The 22,949-nt window shown below is 31.1% G+C and overlaps 1 protein-coding gene across 1 annotated transcript; it reads right to left on the bottom strand.

The window, feature by feature from the left end:
- On the bottom strand, positions 1-3,957 carry LOC18048152 (disease resistance-like protein DSC1). Its single transcript, XM_024187165.1, has 5 exons — positions 3,560-3,957; positions 2,898-3,338; positions 2,305-2,809; positions 1,729-2,020; positions 1-548 (listed from the first exon to the last, which is right to left on the bottom strand). Exons 1-5 carry the CDS (start codon positions 3,955-3,957, stop codon positions 1-3), a joined length of 2,184 nt encoding a protein of 727 aa, XP_024042933.1.
- Positions 3,958-22,949: the final 18,992 nt, after the last annotated feature.

Here is a 22,949-nt window from a genome sequence, read left to right as displayed (position 1 = left end):
TCATTGGTGTCGGTGGGCCTGGAATACAGGGCCCACCGCTGGTCCATTTTTTGAGTGCTCACTCATCTCCATTATCTCAGTATCAGCATGCTCTTCTAAATTCAAGTTGATAGGAGGCCCACCTCCTGATCTTCTCCGTTTTGCATCAACTAAAATTAATGCAGAATTATACTCCACATCAGTTTCCTTCGCAAGCATCGAATGATTAGCTATTAGTTCCTCGTCAATTCCATCTACACGCATTGACTTACAGCCTGTTACAAGAATATTAGAATTCATTGTGACTTGAGCACTTTCCTTCCCAAGGTCTCCGTGACCAGCTGTCCCATGATTCACGCCATTTTCCAAGTCAACTGCCATTTCAACAGTGGAAGTTGAGGGATTACCAAATTTCACCTCATCTATCTCCAACACTCCCGATCTGAGCCAACGGTCACCGGTGTTCATCGAGCTTCTCCGATTGGGAGCCTTCATCCAAGGGCCATAAGGTTTAATAACAGGGGTAGCACCAGTTTCATATATTGAGGGGCAATTTTTATCAGTGTGTCCTAAAATGCCACAGATAAAACAAAAATTGTGCAGTCGCTCATACTTGAAGTCTACATCATTTAAAGGAACCCCTTCTTTTATCAAAGAATATTGTTAAACATTTAAAATTTTTTATTTTAAATTTTCTTTTAAATGATGTAGCACTCATTAATTGGTTAGTGAAATATTATAATTAATTCACTTGGATCTCATAAAAAATTATCAACCATTTAATTAATAATATATTATTTTAGATAAAAAATTTGAGATATCTATTATTACTCTCTATCAAATTAAAAAAGAAAGGAATCCCTCCTTGGTACTGCCATAATAATTAAACAGCTCATTCTGCTATATCAATTAAGAGCTCTTTATTGGAGTACAACGCTAAGATTCTTTACCACTGTAAATCTTGGATCATAATGCAAATGTTCAGAAAAATGTGGTGTAAAAGGTAAATGTTCAGAACAACTGGAACACTATTTAGAAAAATTATCAAACTATTTGGGTATTACTGTAAATAACTTCTGTTTATAGGCCAAAATGTAGTTATTAAAACATTTAGCCTTGGCTAATTTTTTAGTCAACAGAGATACTTTCTAATTTCTATAGAACAAAATAATAACTAATGTAATAAAGATTAAAGAAAAAAAAACATGAAGATGAAGAAAAACCAATTATTCATCACAAGATCTCTTTTATGGGCAACAATTTCACACATTCTGTGCAAAGCAGGAACAATATCCATAATTCATTTTTATCTTTCACATTAGATAGAAACAAATAGGAGAATTGATTATTGGCGTAGATAACTTATCCTCCTACGAAACTGAGCCTAGCTTGGAACTTGTTCCTTTTCTACTAACATATCATTATTTATCCATTTCGAGTAAAAACATAGCAAGTAGAGAAACTTGCACATTTGAGCACAGCTTCTTTATAAAATTGTTAATGGCGTTCTCACACTCTAAAATGTAGTAGAATCCGTGAATGTGGAGATAGAATAAAAAAGGAGAGATAAGAGGGAGAATTAATAATATTACTTTATTTTTATTTTCCGTTTTAAAATTGAATCTATATCAGTATTAATAGTAGCAACTATATAAATTCAAAGGCTAGGATTTTGTGTATAAAATTGTGTTTCTAAAAACGATGATATCTTAAGTTATACCAATAAAGATATTCATACCTGGCGAGTACCATCCCAAAATTGTTGAATATTGCTATGAGGTATTTCAATGACAACAAGTTTCTTCTGATTAATGTTTGAAGGCAATGATTTCAATGGATATCCATGCCAGTGAAGAAACCTCACTTCAGCAAACCCGGGGCTTTCTTGCAAATAAGACACCTTACATCTGTTATCTCCATTTATTGAGTTATAAAATTTCAAAAATCTCAATTTATGCATCTTTACGAAAGTATTGGGATTTAAACGGATCTCGTTCGCTTTAGACATATCCAAGCAAATGCCCTCAATACTTTTAGTCCCCTAATAATCAGTAAAACACCAAAAAGTTATAAAATCAAATTTATGTAAATCAAGTTGATAGCGATTTTTAGGCTGTCAAACACACATAAACATAAAGGTTGTGTATGTATATAATATATACTATACAACTTGACAAATAAGTTATTTATACAAACAATTATATAGTTGAATGGCAATTATAATTTATTGCTACAATAATTACTGTTTTTTTCAATCATCGACACTCTAATATTTGTATAAATCGAAGATTATTCCAAAATACCAATTCCTAACAAAATGCTTACCGTGTTATTTGTAAGAATTTCGTACATATCCTCATGATGCCACAAACGACTCTGGTTTCCAGGATTAATTGATTCTTGTCGGACAATTTCCCTACCCAATTCTTGCAGCAAATCATGCATTGTTATTCTGTCGTATGGATTAACATCAATGAGAGACTTATCAGCAAGAACACTTATTCCTATTTCTAGGTGAAAGCCGCTTGCATCAAGGAATTTCATTACTGGATATACATCATCACTTTTAAAGAAACAAGCAACATCCAGGAAAATACCTTTCTCGTTAACGTCCAAATCATCGTAACTTAGTTTTAGCACATCATGGATTTTCGGATGGAGAATCTGTTTTAATTTGTTTATTGCACTTTCCCATACTTTTTTTTCCCATCCAAATAGAAAGCAACCCAAAACTTTAAGAGCTAAAGGAACACCTTGAGCATGTTGTATTACCTTGCTTGACAGTTCCTCATAACCTACATCAGGGTGGTTTTGTTTGAAGGCATGTCGACTGAAAAGCTCAAGTGCATGATCATATCTTAAACCCTTCATCTCATATATTTCTTGTGGTAATTAAGATTTGACTCTCAGGCATGAACCATTCAAGACTTCCAATAAAAGATTCTATTTGGTTAAAACAAGTCACATCATCAAAAACAACCAGAACCTTCCTGCGGCTGAGCCTTTTAAAGTGGAGGTCAATATCAGGAATCATATTTTCATCCCTAAATAAATTTGAAAGAAGTTTTTGTCGCAAGCAAGCTAGACCTCCTAGTCGTTGTGACTCTTCTCTAACATTTTCAAGGAAGCAAGACCCTTCAAAATCACTTGAGATTTTATCGAAAGTAGCTCTAGCAATTGTTGTCTTGCCTATACCACCAATGCCCCAAATCGCTAAGAGAGGTGCAGCACTTAACAGAGATTCAATTGCCACAACCCTTGATTCTACTCCAACCAACCGATTGTTATTATGCGGAAACAATTCAGCCAGTCTCTTCAAAATGTGATTAACAATTTCCTCTGTAAGTTCTGATTCAGGTCTAGCAAATCCATAAAACTGCAGTAAGTTCAAATATCTAGGCAGGATTTGCACCAAATATGACTGACTCGGTAGCTCTTACTTTGAAAGTGTTTAATATATTATATGACAGAACACCCGATGAAAATATATAAATACCAACTAGCAGAGCATTTGTAAAGGAGGAATTGTGCAAGCAGAGCTGCTAGTAATTAATTAATCAGAAGAAACAGATTTAATTGCCTAATGTTATGAGAATGAAAGCCAGACAAACTGGCTGCTTCCTTCAAAGCATTCCTCCAACTCTGCAGCTTCTTTGAATTCTCTTTAAATCTTTCTTCAAGCTTCGAAAATGAATCCCCAAAAGTCCCTGTTTGGTTTCTCACGTCTGATGGATCAACGCGATAAAAAACTGGTATCACAATCTGTACATACTCTCTCTTGCATTCGAGGATCTTTAAAAGTTCATCGAGACACCATCTGGAAGAGGCATAGCCTTCAGAGAAAATGATAACCGAAATGGTTGATGCTTCAATTGCATTCACAAGAGACTGTGAAATTTTATCTCCTCTGTTTAGTTGGTCATCAATGAAAGTTTCGATGCTTTTTCGAGACAAAGCTGAATAAAGATAGTTGGTCATCACGGGTGTCCTCTCCTTTGAAACTCAGGAAAACGTAATACTTATTGTTGTTTCGAGGTTTCATCAAACTCAAACTGGTGGATGAATGAGAAGAAGAAGAAAACATAACAGCAGTTCAAATGAATTGATTAAAATGATTTTGATCAGAAAAAAATATAGGATGCGATAATAATAGAATGTGTCTGTGCTCTTGATATGTATGCTCTACTACTCCCTCGAATCTTCAGGGAACTTTCGCAGTAATTTCATTCAAATTATTATCTGCTTCCTTTCTAAAAGTTCTTTGAACACCGATCGTAAAAAGTCCAATGTGGCCAACTAGAAATGGTTCATGATGAGCATAATTCATATACATATGTTATCTTTTATTGTATATTTGTTAGTTTTTTTTATTTTTTATTTTTAATTAATTGAATTGTTTTATTGAATAGGAAATTAATATGAGATTATAGATAAAAAAAAAAAGGCTTAAAAGAGTTCAATTTCGGAAGCATTAAAGATTAATTGATTTTTGGGAGCAATTAGGCAAATATGCATGTGAAGCCAAAGAACCGAACTCAACAAATTCATTCATCATGCACATGTGGACAAAGGAGAGAAAGTGATTTTAGCTTTAAAAGTGGCCAGCACGTGAGAAGCAATTGCATGGCATTGTAATATATGGAAAGCAATTTAAAGGGACCCGCACTTGGCTTTCATAAGTGGAAAAAAGAATGAATCCTAATGCAAGTGATGAGCACGTGTGAGAGCAAAACAAATTAAAAGGCCTTTGGCTTTAAAATTGACAAGGTCCGTGGCCCATTTTAGCTAACTATAAAAGCTGACTTTGGCTTTTGAGAGGATAGAGAGCAGCGGCAGAGAATACAGAGCAGCGGCAGCAGCATTAGTTCGGCTTCCCATGGCTGATTTTATTTATTTTGTTGCTCACAATTCAAGTATGTTTAGCTAATTTTCTTATACTGAGATTAATGATAAAACTTTATTTAATGAAATAATTATCTTTTTATTTAATTAATTCCCTACATGTGTGCTTTAATGTTTATGGTTTTTGTTTCACATAATTAATTGGATGTTATTAAATTTTTTCACCAATTTTGTCATTAATTATTGATTGTTAAGATTAATATTTGACTAAATCTATACTTGGATCTATAAAGTTTATACATAATTATCTTTGATTATGTGTCTTTCATTAAATTGTTTACACAAAGTGCTTACGAAAATTTTGACTCTTTGTTATTTAATATGTTTACACGTGATTCTTAGATATCATACTATTAAGTATAAAAAGAACCTATATTAGATTTAATTACTTGGGCTTAATTGTTGTATCCATGAGATGACATAGATTGATTTCGAGTTGTCACTCTAAAATTGGGGATTAATTAATATTTAGATAATTACTAGTTGAATAATGGTGGATTCAGAAATCTTGATAAATTTTGTCTTACTGAATTCTCCTTTACTTTAATTGTTTTCTTAGTTTAATTAGTTTAATTTTCTTAAAAACTCAATTTGCTCAACTAAGTTAGAATTAATATTAATTTTAGATTTAAATTAGACTTTTTAATTTATAACAATTTTTGTGGGTTTGACCTCGTTACTACTATTCTATTTCTAGATTTGTGCACTTGTGAGTATATTAAATTTTTCACAACAATTCACGAGTTTGGGACTCCACTGGTCCCCCCCCCCCCAAATTTTGATGTGTTTCCCAAATTCTTAATGGATATGTATATTTTTCTGTTATTATTTTTATAATTTTTTTAATAATTTAAATATTTTATAATATATTAGTGATGGTTTATTTGAGTTAGTCTTAATTTTTATTTTACTGAAATTATATGTAAGAATCTTTTATAAAATAGCTAAATGTGTAATGGGATGTGAATTGAAAAATTGATTCTGACTTTGGCATTCACCATCCTCACTTCACTAAAGTCATTAGAGAATAAGACAAAAAAATATGAGACAAATTCTAAAGGGAACGAGAAAAGGAGAAGGCTTCCCCACCTACACTCCATGAAAAATTATAGAATACATCAGAAGTACCATGTGAGCTATACAACAAGCAGATAATATTATGACATGTGTATATTTATTTTGAAAAATTACTATGCAAGTGGTTATTAAATGCAATTAAATATGTCATTCATATATTAGTTAGTTGTATTATTTCCGACGTATTTTAGAATTTCTCCACTCCCACATATGCCTTCTTTTTATTAGCAATTACCAAATTACCCATATAGAATTTTTCGTTTCTTCCCTTTATAAACTCATGAAATAATTAAGCTTTATCTCTATTACTATCTCTCATCTTGTTTGCATCTCCGTTGACAAGCTAGAGTGCGATTCGATATCTTTCTACTGTTGAGTTATACAAAGTGCTATAAAAATTAAGAAAAAAAAAGAGAGAAATAGTCATCATTCATTGCAAAAATTTGAATCACTATGATATAAAAATAATGTCACATACATATTTTATGGATACTATATCACACTGCATCTCCATGAACTTCATCACAAACAAGCCGCAATCAGCTCCATTTGATTGTAATGGGACATTATCTAGATATGAAATTTTAAAACTAAAAAAATCCCAAAGTGGATCAAATTTTCTCAAATAATCATCAAGGAAAACTTCGTCGAGCCCCTGTAAATGTGATAATGATGATAATAGTCCGCAAACATTTGTAATTTTTGGCATAATACAAGTGAAATGCAAGCTTCACTTACAATTGACTGAGTGAGTAATTTTCCAATATAATTACTAGTTGGTTTGAGTTATGCTTTTGACTGCAAACTTTGCGAAATCAGGTGATTTTGACAACCAATATATTGTGATAAAATAGTTGGATAAACAACTAAGAAGATTTATGGCAAATGTCTGTGCTGAAGATGTAAGCGAGCAACTAAAGCTGCTGGTGATTTAGGTAATTGTGTGGTTAATCATTGAGGCATTTATTTTAATTGTTTTGTGATAGAACTTTCTCCACATGAACTATTTTGGAATTTTTGACTTCCATAAAACTAAGAAGTATGATGCTAATAAATTATAGTTTATGTGATTACATAAACAATTCTTGGGCTGACTACTTGATTTATAAATTATGAAACTTACTTGTGAGTAAAAAACAAGTATTTTTAGTGAGGAATATCTTATAATCTATGGATTTTATATCATTTATATTTATAGACAGTGATTATGTTAAAGACCATAAAAGTATTCTTTCTGGACTTCTTTTTAAAGCTACTTTTAAGTCATTTTATTTTTCATTAAAGTCTTTGTTTTTGTGGTTTAAGTAATATAGTCATTTCATTTTTTTCATTATAGTCTTTTAAGTATTCTTTATCATGTATTTAATCAGAGCTTGTAGAAAGTCAACAGGAGAGAGCAATTAATCTTTCTTAAGTTGTTGCACTATTTCAATCACAAAGGATGTAGTATATTACTAAAATTACAATAGAAAAGTCTTTCAAAAGTTTTATTAAGTAATAGCTGATTATTGATAATTCAATATTCGAACTTCCTTTTCTGCAAAGTATTCACTAGGTATTTTATTTTTTCTTATGAGCTATTCCATAAATAATTTTCCATACTCAATTAAAGTTACTGTGTCATAGTTGCCCACCAAGCTAATTTTTGTAAACATAATTAGTGCTTAATAGTCCTAAATTAGGTTGAATTGAAGTAAAACCTTGATAGTTCATATATACATACTATAATTTTTCTTCCTGAACTAAGCTAACTAAAAACTTTGTGAAAGGCAGCCATATATATAAAACTCTATCTGGGGGACTGGGATTAGCTATTGCTAATGTTTTAAAAGACTTGGAGGAGTTGCTGCTATATATTAATCTCCTTCATCGTCAATGAGAAGTACTATTGAATGTTGTCATTCAATTCATGTAAAGTATACAATTCTTAATAATATCAGGTATTTCCTAGATATTAAAATTATTGTTTAGACAACATCAACATCCACAACATGCAAAGGTTTGTTGTGAAATCCATTTAGCAACAAGCATTGGTTGCAGTGGCGGACCCGCACGTGGGCTAGACCGGGCTGCAGCCCGGTCTAGTTTAGAAAAAATCATTTACACCCCTTACTTTTTTAATAATTTAGTAAAAGAATAGAGGTTTCATTTTATTTTCATATATGTCCCTAACTCAACTACCCTTACATTTTCATCAATTTAGTATAACAATAGAGTTTTCATTTTATATTTAAATATATCCCTAACTCAATTACCCATATGTTTTCATTAATTTTATATAATAATAGAGTTTTTATTTTATTTATAAATGTGTCCCTAAGTCAATTATATTATTTTCAATTGAAATTAGTGACTTATTTTATAAAATGATTAAATTATATATTTATTGAATAGATTGAAAACATTAGGGTGTTAAAATTTTATTACTGCTTTAATTTATTTTAAAAAGCTTCTAATTAAAATATATATATGTCAATGTAATATAACATCATCACTAGACTTAAAAGTACTTACAGAAATAACATATAGTAACAATTATCAATGTTTTCATAAAATTTTAATGTGAATTTTCAGATTTTATTTATTAGTTATATTAACTAAGAGGACAAGTTAGAAAATAAAATTTGAGTATTTTAAGAGCTTTTAATAGAAGAATCATCAACTTCTAGTTCTTTAAAGAGAGATAGAGCATCTGACAAAGAAACAACTACACCCAAATATCTTTTTGCTGAATTGAGTTTAGTTTAGTTTATTATTGAAACTTTTGATTAAAAATACTTTTACAATTTGAAAGGATGAATAAATTTTAATTATTTAATTTATTAAGTCAGGTAATTTAGTACTTCACTTCAAGCATAAAAGTTTTACTTTCAATTTTTAATTGATTGTAATTACATGTATTGATTTATTTTAATTTAAAATTCTTAATTGATTTTTTAATTCTTATATAATTACAAGTTATTATAGGTTGCAATGTCAAATTCTATAATTAAAAAATAATTTCATATTTGAGTTGTCTTTTGTTTTCTACTCTTTTTTTATAATTATTTTTGTTTATAGTACATATTTAGAGAGATAAAGTTCTTGGTATTCCTCCTTATTTAATATACTTATTTCTACTTATAAATTTTTATGTTCGCTTCAAAATATAAATTTTAAAATTTAGCCCGGGGTAATATTAAATCCTGGATCCGCCCCTGATTGGTTGTTGTTAAAAGTCATTCTTCATGCAGTGCCCCATCCAGACATCCATCCATGATCCACCACACATTTGTTTATCTGCCCATTTGACAGCAAACCATGTGCAAACTTACTGTAATTTTCCCATTTTCTGCACCCAACACAACTATAATAATTGTGATCATATACTGGAAGTAAATTAACTACTATCTAAAAAAAAAAAATCAAATATCTAACTCAAAATTTTTGAACCAGAGATATTTCTAAGGTGATAGTTGGGACCAGCTAAACCTAGTCCCAACTGTAATTAGTAAAAGTTGCATCTCATTGTAAAATTTAAATTTGAAAAATGTTAGACAACTACATTAATAAAAGAAAACTTATTAGAATTTGTAACGAATAACTTGAAAATTGCAACTAAAAACTTCAAGCTATCATCAGGGGGTAATGACTAAAACCCCTTACTACTCTAGAGAAATTAATCATTTCTAAACTATTCACTTTATGTTTCTTATGGTAAAATTAATAAATTGTCATGCAACATTAAAAAAAAAAAAAACACCACTGTAATAGCTCTTAGCTAATCTTTTAAGATTAATTGAGAGAGGGTGCCATATTTTTTGAAAAGCATGTATTCAGAGTAACAAACACAATTGAATCCCTACGTTTCAAGCATGCTTCTCTAGGTTAACTATAGACTTAATTTTGTTGGGAAATTATGCTCTTTAAAAGCATATGTGTTTATTTGATTGTAATAAATAATTTTTCTGTTTAATAAAATAAATGAGCTATTTTATTCAAGAATCTTAGTTGAATTAATATTTTGAGTAAAGTCCATTTAATTATATTATATGTATTTATGTGATCACCATATGGATTCACAAAAGACATAAATACAAGTTATCTTATGATTAAATAAATTTATATCGCAGTTGATAAATAAAGTTAGACACTTTATTTAGGTATAGACTGTAACAAATTTATTTAATGATTTGTCTTAATCATGTATGAATTTATTGATGTAGTACGACTACATTGAATAGGATCACATATGAGATTTAATTAACTTTGTAATAACTGTCAGACTTATTAAATCTCATAGGCATTGATTTTACAGTAATCTTAATCTTGAGTTAGTTATAATTTCATAATTGTAATTGTTATTCCATTTGAGTTACCAATGAGCACGACATGTATTTATAGTCAAGATTACCCAGTATCTTGATGAGAGCAATTATGAGTATTGAAGTTATAGATTAATAATATAGAATTTGTACAATACATCTCTTGATGGGTTTTCCGCACTTGATCATAGAATTCCCTGGCTAGAATGTGTCAACATATTTAGTATGTTAAATATGGTCATTAGAGAAAACCAGTAAGTATCAAAGAAAAAGATGTAATTAAATTGATTGGATAGTTGAAATATCAATTTAATTAACGATGTAGTACAAAAGATTATGCAATAAAGAAATCAATGTGGCTTGAAATGAATTATTATTCAAGCATACAATTATGGAAGACAGTTCCAATCTTATAGTGGAGTAGAGTTGGAATTAAATGATTAGGCTTGTTCATTTACAAGTTTAATTGTTGTAGCCACTATTGTATGTTCCCAAATGATCCTCGGGTTAGCTCATTTAATTTTCTGTACCACTATTGGACCTAAAAATAAGAAAATTGGCATATTAGGTGATAAACCTAATTATAATATTTGTTAAGACCTTATGTATTATACTCATGCACAAATGGGGCCTTGTGTTATTTTACAAGGTGGGCCCCAAAGTGGTTGCACATGATCTCCACTTTCACATAAGTGGAGAGATAATATTAAATTCAAAATATTTTATATTGAATTATAATAATACATATCTAGGGTTTTACAAGAGATATTAAACAAGTGTATTTTTCTCAAGCCTAAGGAGGTACGTGATTAAAAAATACACGTTTTCAGAAAAACACAAAAGAGGAAGCTTTGTTTTGGAAGTAGTGAAACGGACGCCCACACGTCCAATGTTGATCAAAATTGAGTCATAGCCTGGAAGATTATTTGGTGACAGATCGTGATCTAACAAGCACAACGAAAGTGTGGTGGTAACAGATCGTGAGCCAACAAGCGTGGTGATGACGGATCGTGATCCAACAAAAAGAGTGGTGGTGACAGATCGTGATCTGCAAGCCTAGATTAATTTCGATTATTCATTTTCTCGGATTGTTAAGGTATGATTTTCTAGATTATGAATTCTTATGTATTGTATGAGATCGATCCTGAATTTTTTTTTTTTTTGAGAAAAACTTATTTTTAACCAACAAAATTTCCCTTTATTATCTCCTTGGAACTCATTCTAACTTGTAATATTTATTTGTGTAATATAAATTTTATTTATATTAGTTGTAAATTTTCAAGGTATGCTCGGTCTACCGCTCATCTATGCTATAATTAAATAAATTTACATATTCAGTAGGCATTTGATTGAATATAATTATTGTAATGTTGTAATAAAATATATAAAGATAAACAATTAAAAAATAAAAAAGAGTAAAAGTAGAGGAGCAAAATGGGATTCAATTTCCAATAATTCAGGTGAACAAAAGATTCAATCAAATGTCCAATACTTTTAATTTGCTTTTTAAACACGAACTAGCAGCAAACTCCAGTCTAATTAAAGAGTAAAGACTCTTTTTTATTTCTTAAAAAAATAATCACTTTCCCCTTTTCTTGATTCACACAAATCATAAGTGCTAAAGTGCTTTTACCAATTAAAAAAGGCCAATCACCACTGTATCAAAAGATAAAACTCATTTTGCATATATGGTTTGAGGATAAAGATCCTCTCCTGATCTGAACTCTCATGAGTTTTTAAAGATCTTGTGCTATGTGTCTTTAAGTGATAGTGTATGGATAAGATTTAATTTCTTTATTTTTTTATTTATTGACTACCAATCACTGACATGTATTTTTACTCAAGAAGAGATCAGATCAGGAGAGAATCCTGATCTATGGTTTGAATGTTTGATAAAGTTAATGCATGAAAAAAATTCACGATTGCGACTGTTAGAATCCCTGGATCACACTCCAAAATTCCCCATTCTACAATCTGAATAAAGAGATTACTAATGCTGAAACCAACATCTCCTGCGATTACACCGCTCGACAAATCATCAATATTGTTGCTCTTAAGTCCTAATTGTAAAAAGATTATTCTTTATTAACCTCTCTGGAAAACCCAACTCTCCTCTTGGTTTCCCACTCAGGTTTCCCACTCAAATCACAAAGCCAAAGAGAAAGCAAAAGCAAATCGCCAAGTTTATATATATATATATATATATATATATTCTTTTAAAAGTCAAATCCCTTTTTTTATAAAAAAAAATTTAAACCAATAAAGTTTAAATTTTAAAACAATATTTAACCGACTTGTAACCAGTAAAATATAATTTAATTGAATTCTTTTATTATATTATAATTATTGTGTATCATTGATTAATCCCTACTTGTAATTAGAGTATATGTTGAAATTATTTATAGTAAACAAACAATTATACCAAAAATAGGTTTACTTGGTGGTGGTCGTTTCGGCGTGTCACGACTTATGTTGATTCTGTTCTATGAATGGTCATGATGGATGGGTCGATGATTTTGGAGGTATAGCTCTTATTTACTATATGACCATATGATTAATTCAAAAATATGAGAAATTAATCCTAATAAATTTTAAAAAAATATGGAAAGAAAACTTGAGTAATTGAGGCAAAATTATGCAAAGAAATTAAACCGGCTGAGAAGATGGAGCAACTTAAATTTGCTTGATGCAGCAAATCAAATGATTGGACCAAGATGCTTGATTCCCCAAAAGTCAATGTCTTCAAAGTGTTGAAACGTGAAAGGAAAATACAACCCTTCACTCAAAACAAAGACCTAGATTGACTGAGATAGAATTTCATACACATGAAAGAAATTACGAGGGCTAATTTGCTATTCTAATAATCTCTTTCTTAATGATGACTTTTTGACTTGTGTGGGAATGAAGTGGGAGCAATGATGATGATGGAGAGAATAATGGTAAGAGGACATGATTATTGTGTTGGGGAAAAATAAGGTTTTTAAATTTTTTATAAAACCTTTTGAAGATCGCTCTCATATAATATATAAGAATTTATATTCTAGAAATTGTACCTTGAAAATCCGAGTTGGCTTTTCCCGCTGAAGTGATTTAGTCTCCTAGATCACGATCCGCCACCACCACTCCTGTTAGATCACGATCCGTCACCACCACGCTTGTTAGATCACGAACTGTCACCAATGATCTTCCAGGTTATGACTCAGGTTCGATCTGCACTTGATGTGTGTGCACCTTTATCACTACTAAAGCAACTAGCACGAGAATTTTTCTTTCAACAATAGAGAGAAAAATCTTATTCTCTGATCTGTATAAAGTGGCTTCACTGTTTTCCTTTAGAGAAAATAAGCCTTATATATCTCACTTTAGTGAAAACCCTAGGCTCCAAATAATTACCCAAAATAAAACTCACGTTACTTTTCATTTAATAGGGGACCCACCATGTAAAATAACATAAGGTCCTTTACACATAAGCTAATTAAATGGAGCCTCCCACTAAATGATATATTTAGGCTTTTGACCCAAATAGCCAGTTATCTTGCTTATTAGTCCAATAGTGGTGCAGTCAATTAAATAAGCTAACCCGGGGATCATTTGGGAACATACAATAGTGGCTATAACAATTAGGCCTGTAATTAAACTAGCCTAATTATTTAATTCCAAATCTACTCCACTAAAAGATTGGAATTGACCTCCATAATTGTATGCTCGAATAATAATTCGTCTCAAGCCACATTGATTTCTTTACTGCACAATCCTTTGTATCACATCATTAATTAAATTGATATCTCAACTGTCCAATCAATTTAATAACATCTTATTCCTTGATCCTTACTGGTTTTCTCTAATGATCATTTTCAACATACTAAATATGTTGACACACTCTGGCCAGAGAATTCTATGATCAAGTGCCGAAAACCCATCAAGAGATGTGTTGTACAAATTCTATATTGTTAATCTATAACTCCAATACTCATAAATGCTCCCACCAAGATACCGGGTATACTAGACTACAAGTATGTGTCATGCCCATTGGTAACTCAAATGGAATAACAATTACAATAATGAAATCATAATTAACTCAAGATTAAGATTACAGTAAAATCAATGCCTATGAGATTTAATAAGTCTGACAATTATTACAAAGTTAATTAAATCTCATATGTGATCTTGTTCAATGTAGTCGCACTACATTAATAAATTCATACATGATTAAGACAAATCATTCAATGAATTTATTACAGTCTATACCTAAATAAAGTGCCCAACTTTATTTATCAACTGCGAACTAAATTTATTTAATCATAAGATAACTTGTATTTATGTCTTCTGTGAATCCACATGGTGATCACATAAATACATATAATATGATTAAATGGACTTTAATAAAAATATTAATGCAATTAAGATATTTGAATAAAATACCTCATTAATTTTATTAATCAGAAAAAATATTTATTACAATTAAATAAACACATATACTTTTAAAGAGCATATTTTCCCAACATATTGATGTTGACTTAATTCTGCTAACATTGAGAGTTAAAAGAAACAAGAGATAGATGATGAAAAAATAGAAAATTTATTCTACAGTTTCTATGCTAATTCTGCTAACATTAAGAGTTAAAAGAAACAAGAGATAGAGGATGAAAAAATAGAAAATTTATTCTACAGTTTCTATGCTCCTTTCTCTCTCTTTCTCTCTTATCATGCCAGAGGACCAAAACAGAGTGAGCATGAAAAATTGTGCACAGAAGGAATACTATATCAGATAATATAAAATTGATTGAGAGATCTGGAACTCAACTGCTTAGCATAACATGAAACCTTCGACTCTCTAAAGTTGGAAGCCAATGATTAACTTACCTTGCACGAGTGATGATGAACAAACCAAGACGAAGACAGCGACAGTAGAGACGCAACAATTGAAAGGCAGAAAATTAGCTAAAGGATGACTACAATCTGCAGAGGTATTGTCGACGCACTCGAACGGAAGTTAACGCAGGGGTAGGTGTGGCTTTCTTATTTGTAATTCATTAATTACGGATTGAATTTTGCCTTTATATTATATTATTCTTTTAATAGGAAAACCCCCTTTCTTTAATTTTAAACTGGTAAAATTTTACTTTTAAAATAATATTTAACCGGCTTGTAACCGGTTATATGTAATTTAATTTATTTCTTTTATTGAATTATAATTATTGTGAATCGTTGATTTAATCTAACGGCACACAATAATCATAGTATTGATACCGTGATTTTAACGACGACATTACAGTATTGATGCCGTGATTGGTTGTAGACCACAGCAGCAGTGGTGCTAAACATTCACAACAGTCCAAGACTATCGTGGAGAAGCTATAGGAGTACAGCTAGGATGATCGAGGATCATTTGGTGGAGTTTTGTTAAATTGTAAGGAGCTTGAAATTCTGCAAGTTCGTTGGTGAAGATCAAGTTTGCTTGGCATTGTCAAAGTCTTGTAAATATGATAGGTGACCTTGAAGTAGTTGGAGGAGTCAAGAAGCTCAACAATAGAAATTTCAATACATGGACAACAATGATGGAATCCTATTTATAAGGCCAAGACCTCTAGGAGATCGTTTGCAGTAACAATATGAAACCACCAACTGAGGATGCTGCTTTAAAGAGGTTGGAATATTAAAGTTGGGAAGCTTATGTTCGCTATCAAGAGTACATTTGAAGAGGATATACTACAATACAAAAAAAAGGCTAAAACGCCTAAGAAAGTTTTGGACACTTTTGCAACAATTTTTTGAAGAAGAACAACATGTGGCTACAACTTCTAGAGAATGAGCTACTATCAATTTCACAATGAAACATAAAAATTGATGAGTACTTCAGTAACGTAAAGTGTTTATGCTGTAAATTTCTAAGATTATACTGTTATAATTTATGAATCTAGAATGAAGAGAATTATTTTCCATAGTTTGAGGCCTGAGTTTAAGAGCTTTGTTACAATTGTTCAAGTAGGCTAACTCAACCAACCTTTAAGGAATTTGAAAACTTGCTTGCTAATCAAGAAGTGATTGACAAGCAAATGAGTGGGGCTTCAGTATAAAATGATAAAGAAGTGCTCTTAATTGATAAGAAGAGACATCAATTTAGACAACATAATGGTAGAGGATCTAAAGGAGATGTTGATGAGTCAAGAGGTCATCAACAAGAAGGTAGCTCATAAACTAGAGGAGCACAAAAGAATAGCGGCAATGGTGGCCAATACAAGCTAAAAAAAAGTTTGAAGGGAATTACTACAATTGTAGAAGGAAGGGCCATATGGTAGAAGATTGCTGGTTTAAGAAAAAGTCTGAGGGGAATAATGTTGCCACTTCCAATTAGAAGAAGGACAATAATAAGGAATGGGAAACCAAAGCATCAATCGCCATTGAGAAAGAGAAGTTAACTCTGTAGTCACAATACCTAGCCAAATCAACTACGAGAGTGATTGGATCATCGACTCAGGGTGTTCAAATCACATGACTGGTGATAAAAAGAAGTTATAAGCATGACTAAGTACAAAGGAGGTCGCGTGGCAATAACAACAAATAACTCGCGATTGCCAATAGCTTATGATGACACTACATTTCTTACACCTTGATATGATCCGCACAAAATGTCACTTCAAGATGTATATTATGCCCCAGGCATAAAGAAAACTTACTCTCAGTATCACAATTAACATCATTAGTCAACTATGTCTTGTTCAATCCTTAAAATGCCAGGATGTATCAAGACGTAAAGATTTCGGGGACACATATTATAGAAGGATGAAGGTTAAAGTCAGTCTATGTATTACCAGCAGAGTCTACTTATGTAAATAAGACACGAAAGAATGAGACAGTAAATTTATGGCAAGCTTTGTTGCGACATGTTAGCTATTATAAGTTGAAGGTGATGATGAACAAGTCAATACTCAGAGGCCTGCCTCAACTTGATATGAGAATAGACAAGGTATATGCAAGGCGTTAGTATGGCAAGACTCACCAACTCCCATATGAGGAGTCGAAATTCAGAGCAAAAGAACTATTAGAGTTGGTGCACTCTAATGTGTTTAGGTCTATCAAGCAACCTTCTATCAGTGGTATGGGATATATGGTCACATTTATCAATGACTTCTGCAGGTGTGTCATTTTTTTTTTTGTGAAAGAAAAATTGGATACTTTTTCAAAGTTTAAGGTAGGGGTGGGTAAAACTGAACCAGAACCGAAAAAAAATTGGTTTGGTCATTTTTTTTTTTGTTTCGGTTTAGTTTTTTATTTGAAAAAAACTGAGTATTTCGGTTCGGTTCGGATTTCAGATCAAACTTTAAAAAACCCGAACCAAACCAATAATATCATTCGGGTCCATCTCTTTTATAAAATTTTAGTATGGCCCAATATTTAGAAAATATTTGCATATAGAAATTTTGTTATGGCCTAACATGTTTTGCAAACTTTTCAAAAAAGTCCTTGACCAAAAGTCAACAAGGCAAAATAACAGTTTGATCCTTATGTTTTTTATAAGTTATATTATGGCGCAGAAACTTATTTTATTTTATTTATGTTTTGAGCCAAAAGTTTTGATATTAAAAACAGTGATGATGATTTTGAAAATTATTCAGTTTAGTCCAAAATTTTACAATTTTTTTTGCTTATACAAATTTGTAATTTTTTTGCTGATTATAATTAATTATGGTAGGCCTTGTGTGCAAGTTAAGATAAACAGAAAAACCGATTTGTTAATCCGATCCGTTACCGAAAATTCGAAACCGAACTGAAAAACTGAAGCCAAACCAAATCGAACTATCTGTTCCGGTTCGGTTTTTATTTTCTCTAAAAACCAAACGGATTTTTTGAATTTTGGACCCGAACCGAACCAAAACAAAAAAATTATCTAGAAACCGAACCGAACCGATGCCCACCCTTAGTTTAAGGAATCTAGAGACGTAGTAGACGGAGAAGTAAGAAAGAAGATTTCTTGTCTATGAACAAACAATAGAATAGAATATACATCATATGAGTTCACTTAGTATCTTCGAGATTTTAAGATACTCTATCGGTTCACTTGTGCCAATACACTACAACAAAACAGTGTCGTAGAACGAAAGAACCTGCATTTAGCTAGGGAAAGAATGCACCAGGGAGTTTTTGGGCTGAATCTATGAAGATGCAACTTATGTGATCAATAGACTTCCTCAGCAAAACTAATTTTCATATCACCTTACGAGAAGTTGTGAAATGTAAAGCCTATAGTCAACCACTTTCGTGTATTCGGTTGTGCGTGCTATGTCTTTATGCCAAGCTATTTATGAAGCAAATTTGACTAGAAAATGATTCATTGTATCTTTGTTGGGTATGACTACCATAGGAAATGATGGAGGTATTGTAATCTTACTAGTGGATGATGTTGCACAACACAAAACATGGTGTTTGATGAATCATCTTTGTGGTGGTCTTTCAAAAAAGAAACGCTACCATATTTAAAAGAAATTTAAGATCAAATGAAGGAATGAATTGCTAAAATTTACCCAAGCTAGAAAAAATTTAAAGATTCTGGTAATCCAAAGGATGATGATATCGAGCATGATGAGGCATGAAGTCCTTAGAAGACAAGTTTTCACCAGAGCCGTATTGAAGATGAAGAATCCTAAATCTCAATTTAGATGATCCAAAAAAAAAATGAGAAATCCAAATCTCAGGTACGCTAATAGAGCAGCTGCAGAAGAAGAAAAAAATAAAAGAACCTAAGACATTAGCAGAAATAGTAAATAATTCTCATTGGATGAAGGTAATGGAGGAAGAAATCTCCTCACTTAAGTGGAATCAAACTTGGGATATGGTTCCAAAACCAAAGGATACAAAAGCAAAATTTTACAAATGGGTGTATAAGATTAAAAAGCGCCTAGATGATTCAATTGAAAGGTATAAAGATTGGTTGATAGCTTGAGGATTCTCACAACAATACGGGTTAGACTATGCTAAAACATTTATTTTGGTGGCAAAGCTTATAACAGTAAGAGTCTTACTTGTACTCGTAGCTAGTAAAGAATGGAAATTGTAGCAGATAGATGTAAAAAATGCCTTTCTACATTAAGGAATAAATCGAAAGTTCTACAGCCAGAAGTGGGTGATTAGTCTTGTCTTGTTGGCACACAAGACAAGTCTACATGTCTACCTTGATATTGTCTTTTATGTGTGGCCAAAAGTATGAGGCTTGGACGACCTAGAGGATTTGAGAATAAAACTTATCTGAAATATGTAAGTAAGTTGAGAAAGGTACTTTATGGTTTAAAGAAAGCACTAAAGGCATGGTATGGTAAGATTGCTGAATTTTTAACTTAGTATGGTTATTTAGTGGTACATACAGATTCTAGCTTATTCATAAATGCTGATGAAGGAAATTTATCAACTATACTTGTGTACACGGATGATTTGATTCTTACTGGTGATGATGAAGAAGAGATTCAATTAACAAGAGAGAAATTATTAGTTCACTTTCAGATGAAAGAACTTGGTTAGCTTAAGCACTTCTTTAGTCTAGAGATTGATCAAACAGAAGAGAGGATATTTCTTTGCCAACAAAAATATGCTAAAGACTTGCTAAAGAAGTTTAGAATGTTGGAATGCAAGCCAATCTTAACTCCAATGGAAGTCAATGCAAAATTGTGCACATATGAAGGCAAAGATTTACAAGATAGAACAATATATCGACAATTGTTAGGTTATTTAATCTACCTAATGGATTCGACTAAACATTTCATATGCAGTGGTTATAATGAGTCAGTACATATAATCCAAAGAAGCCTTATTTGGAAGTAATTTGACGAATACTGAGATAGTAAAAAGTACAATCGACTTCGGTCTATTGTACAAGAATATTGAAAGTTGTAAGCTGGCAGGCTATTTTGATGCTCACTGTGCTGGAGATCATGATACAAGAAGATCAACTACTACATATATTTTGAGAATGGGGTCTAAAGTAGTTTTCTAGTGCAACCATAGAAGCAAGTATACAACAATAGTGATGGCAGCTCAAAAAAGTACTTGGTTAATGCAGTTGATGAAGGATCTACACCAACTAGTATATTATCCAGTACCATTGTATTGTGGTAATCAATTGGCAATTAGCTTGGTGGAAAATTTAGTTTTCCATGCAAGAACTAAACATATGAAGGCGCATTATGACTTCATCAGGGAAAAAGGTCTTGCAACATGAAGTTGTGGATTTGTTTACAAAAGGTTTTAGTACCACGAAGTTTGAAGAGTTTCACTAGCAGCTCAATATGGATTGAAGGATGAAAGTTGGTGTTGAAGGAGAGTGTCAAAAGTCCAACACCAATTTCATGATCTAATTCAATTACATTTGTCCAAACCCAAGTTCAAAGCCCAATTCATGGAAGATTCAAGAATTGTATAGAGAATAAGAGATATTTATAACCTAAAATATCTAATGAAGACAAAAATATCTAAGTTTAGATTTTTTTTAAATATTTGGAGATATTTATAAAATGTGGTTTTCATATTTTTTGTAATTTAATATTTGTGTGGTTTGTATTAGTTCTAGGTTACTATAAATACCTTTAAGGTCTTTGTTGTAGGAATCAAGTGAAGGGTGAAAAATTATTAGAGAGAAAGAAGAGTGAGCCATGAGTGTTGTAGTGTTCCTCTGTAAAATATCAACAAAATCTTTTAGTTTAACAAAATTCTTATGTTGCCGAAGTAGTTTTAGTTTGAGCAATTTAATCCTTCTTAGTTTTCAACAAAACATATATATAATTTTCAAATAAGCAAAAGAGTTAATAGAAGGTTAGCGAAAAGCTTGATTCTCTCTGAAATTACCCTTATCTTATTTCTTTTCATTCCTTTTATTTCATCTTATTTCCATCTGTTTTGTAATTGTTAGGATGCTTCCCACATAGATTCACAACAATGGTAGATTTTTTTTTATGTAATATTAATTTTTTTTAAAGGTAACTGCAATGACTACGCTATAATTGTGATGCGTGGGGAAACAATGTCCATATACAAAGGGCAAGATCTACCAAATTTATGGAGGATTCAGTGTGGTCAATGAAAGGTGTTATTGGGGGACATGGGTCAATTTTTGTTGCTATCAATGCTATATATATCACATTTTTATTATAATCTTTCTTTTTTAAAATGGTTAGTGATCACTATCAACACTTAATGTTCAACAATTCAAGTCATATATAGGTCCCACATATTAATATTATCAATTATACGTGTAACTTGTGAGTAGCTCTATCGAGCTACTTTGCTATTGCTTTCAAAAAAGTTAAAAGTTAATTTTAGTATTAGATGAATTTTTTAAAAAATCACTTTTGATAAAATTGTCTCATCTTACAACGGATTTTAAAAAGTTGGAGTAACTTTTCAAAATCTAATATTAAAAATCATTTTTTTTAATTAATACAATTTCATATATATTCTCATATATATTATAAAAATCTCAAATTATCTTTATTAATTAAGAAATAAAATTATTAACTCTAATGAGATTATTATTATTACCAATTATATTGAGATAAAAAATAAAATTAATACTATATAATGTCTATTTTAGTTATCAATTATTATATACACAATAAAAAATATTATATATACATGTTTATAAATGTGTAAACTAAATTTTATTCAATATTATGTCCAATCCAATCATTTATATTCTTACAACAGTTTAAATATAAGATTTACCAATCACATACTCTTGCTTTTAAAACTCATAATATTTTTAAAAATAAATTTTACCAAACATTTAACTTATTTTGTTCACAATTGATTATTTTTACAACATAGTTAACAACAATTATTTAAAAATTATAGTATTACCAAACTAGCCCTTAAGCACTTCGCATTTCATTCTCAAGATTAAAAGTTTGAGTCATTTTGTGAGTATTTTGGAAGTTAATTGTTTTAAATATTTAAAAATAGAACAGTTCATTTTAAATCTTAACATCGAAATTATATAACAGAATTTATTTATGAGTAAATTTATGTTATTGTAGATATCAATAAATTGGAGTGTAACTTAAAAAAGAAAACCTCATCTTTTTGGCGTTTATACAGATCAAAGACGAGCCTCGAAATTCGCTTTGCGTGTATTCACTTTTAAGGGAGTCAAATTCAGTATCTTTTTGGTCAAACCTAACTTAACAATATGTTAACTTAACCATTCGGTCAAACCCAAATACTATTACTTGACCTCAAGGCAAACTCTGCTAATTTTGCCGGAAATACGTGATTTCCCAAACCAAGCCCCCACATCATAGTAATTTATGAGGATGCCACAAACGTAGAAACAAAGCATCCTAGGAATTTGATTCATCACATTTAAATCTTTATTTTCTTAATACGACATTAGCTCATGCTCCATATGAAAATAAAGAGAATTAAAAATAATAGCTTCACTTACAAGTAAATGAAATTGCAATTAATGGAGTGCCAACTGCCGAAATGTCAAACAGGAGACCAACAGGTAAAAGACTGAAGATAATGTAGATCTAGTCAGATCCGAATTTTAGGTTAGCTACCGCAATAACTAGGGGTGGGCACGGTTCGGTTTGGTTCGGTTCGATTCAAAATTAAGTAGAACCGATTTAAATCGGTTATTTTATAAAAAGAACCGAATAAGAACCGAACTCAATAAGAACCGAACTCAAACGGTTCTTTTCG

The sequence above is a fragment of the Citrus clementina genome, unplaced genomic scaffold (genome assembly GCF_000493195.1).
Source record: "Citrus clementina cultivar Clemenules unplaced genomic scaffold, Citrus_clementina_v1.0 scaffold_3, whole genome shotgun sequence".
NCBI classification, from domain to species: Eukaryota; Viridiplantae; Streptophyta; class Magnoliopsida; order Sapindales; family Rutaceae; genus Citrus; species Citrus x clementina.
The sequence above is the reverse complement of the archived record's forward strand: the minus strand, read 5'-3'. Positions and strand labels throughout refer to the sequence as shown.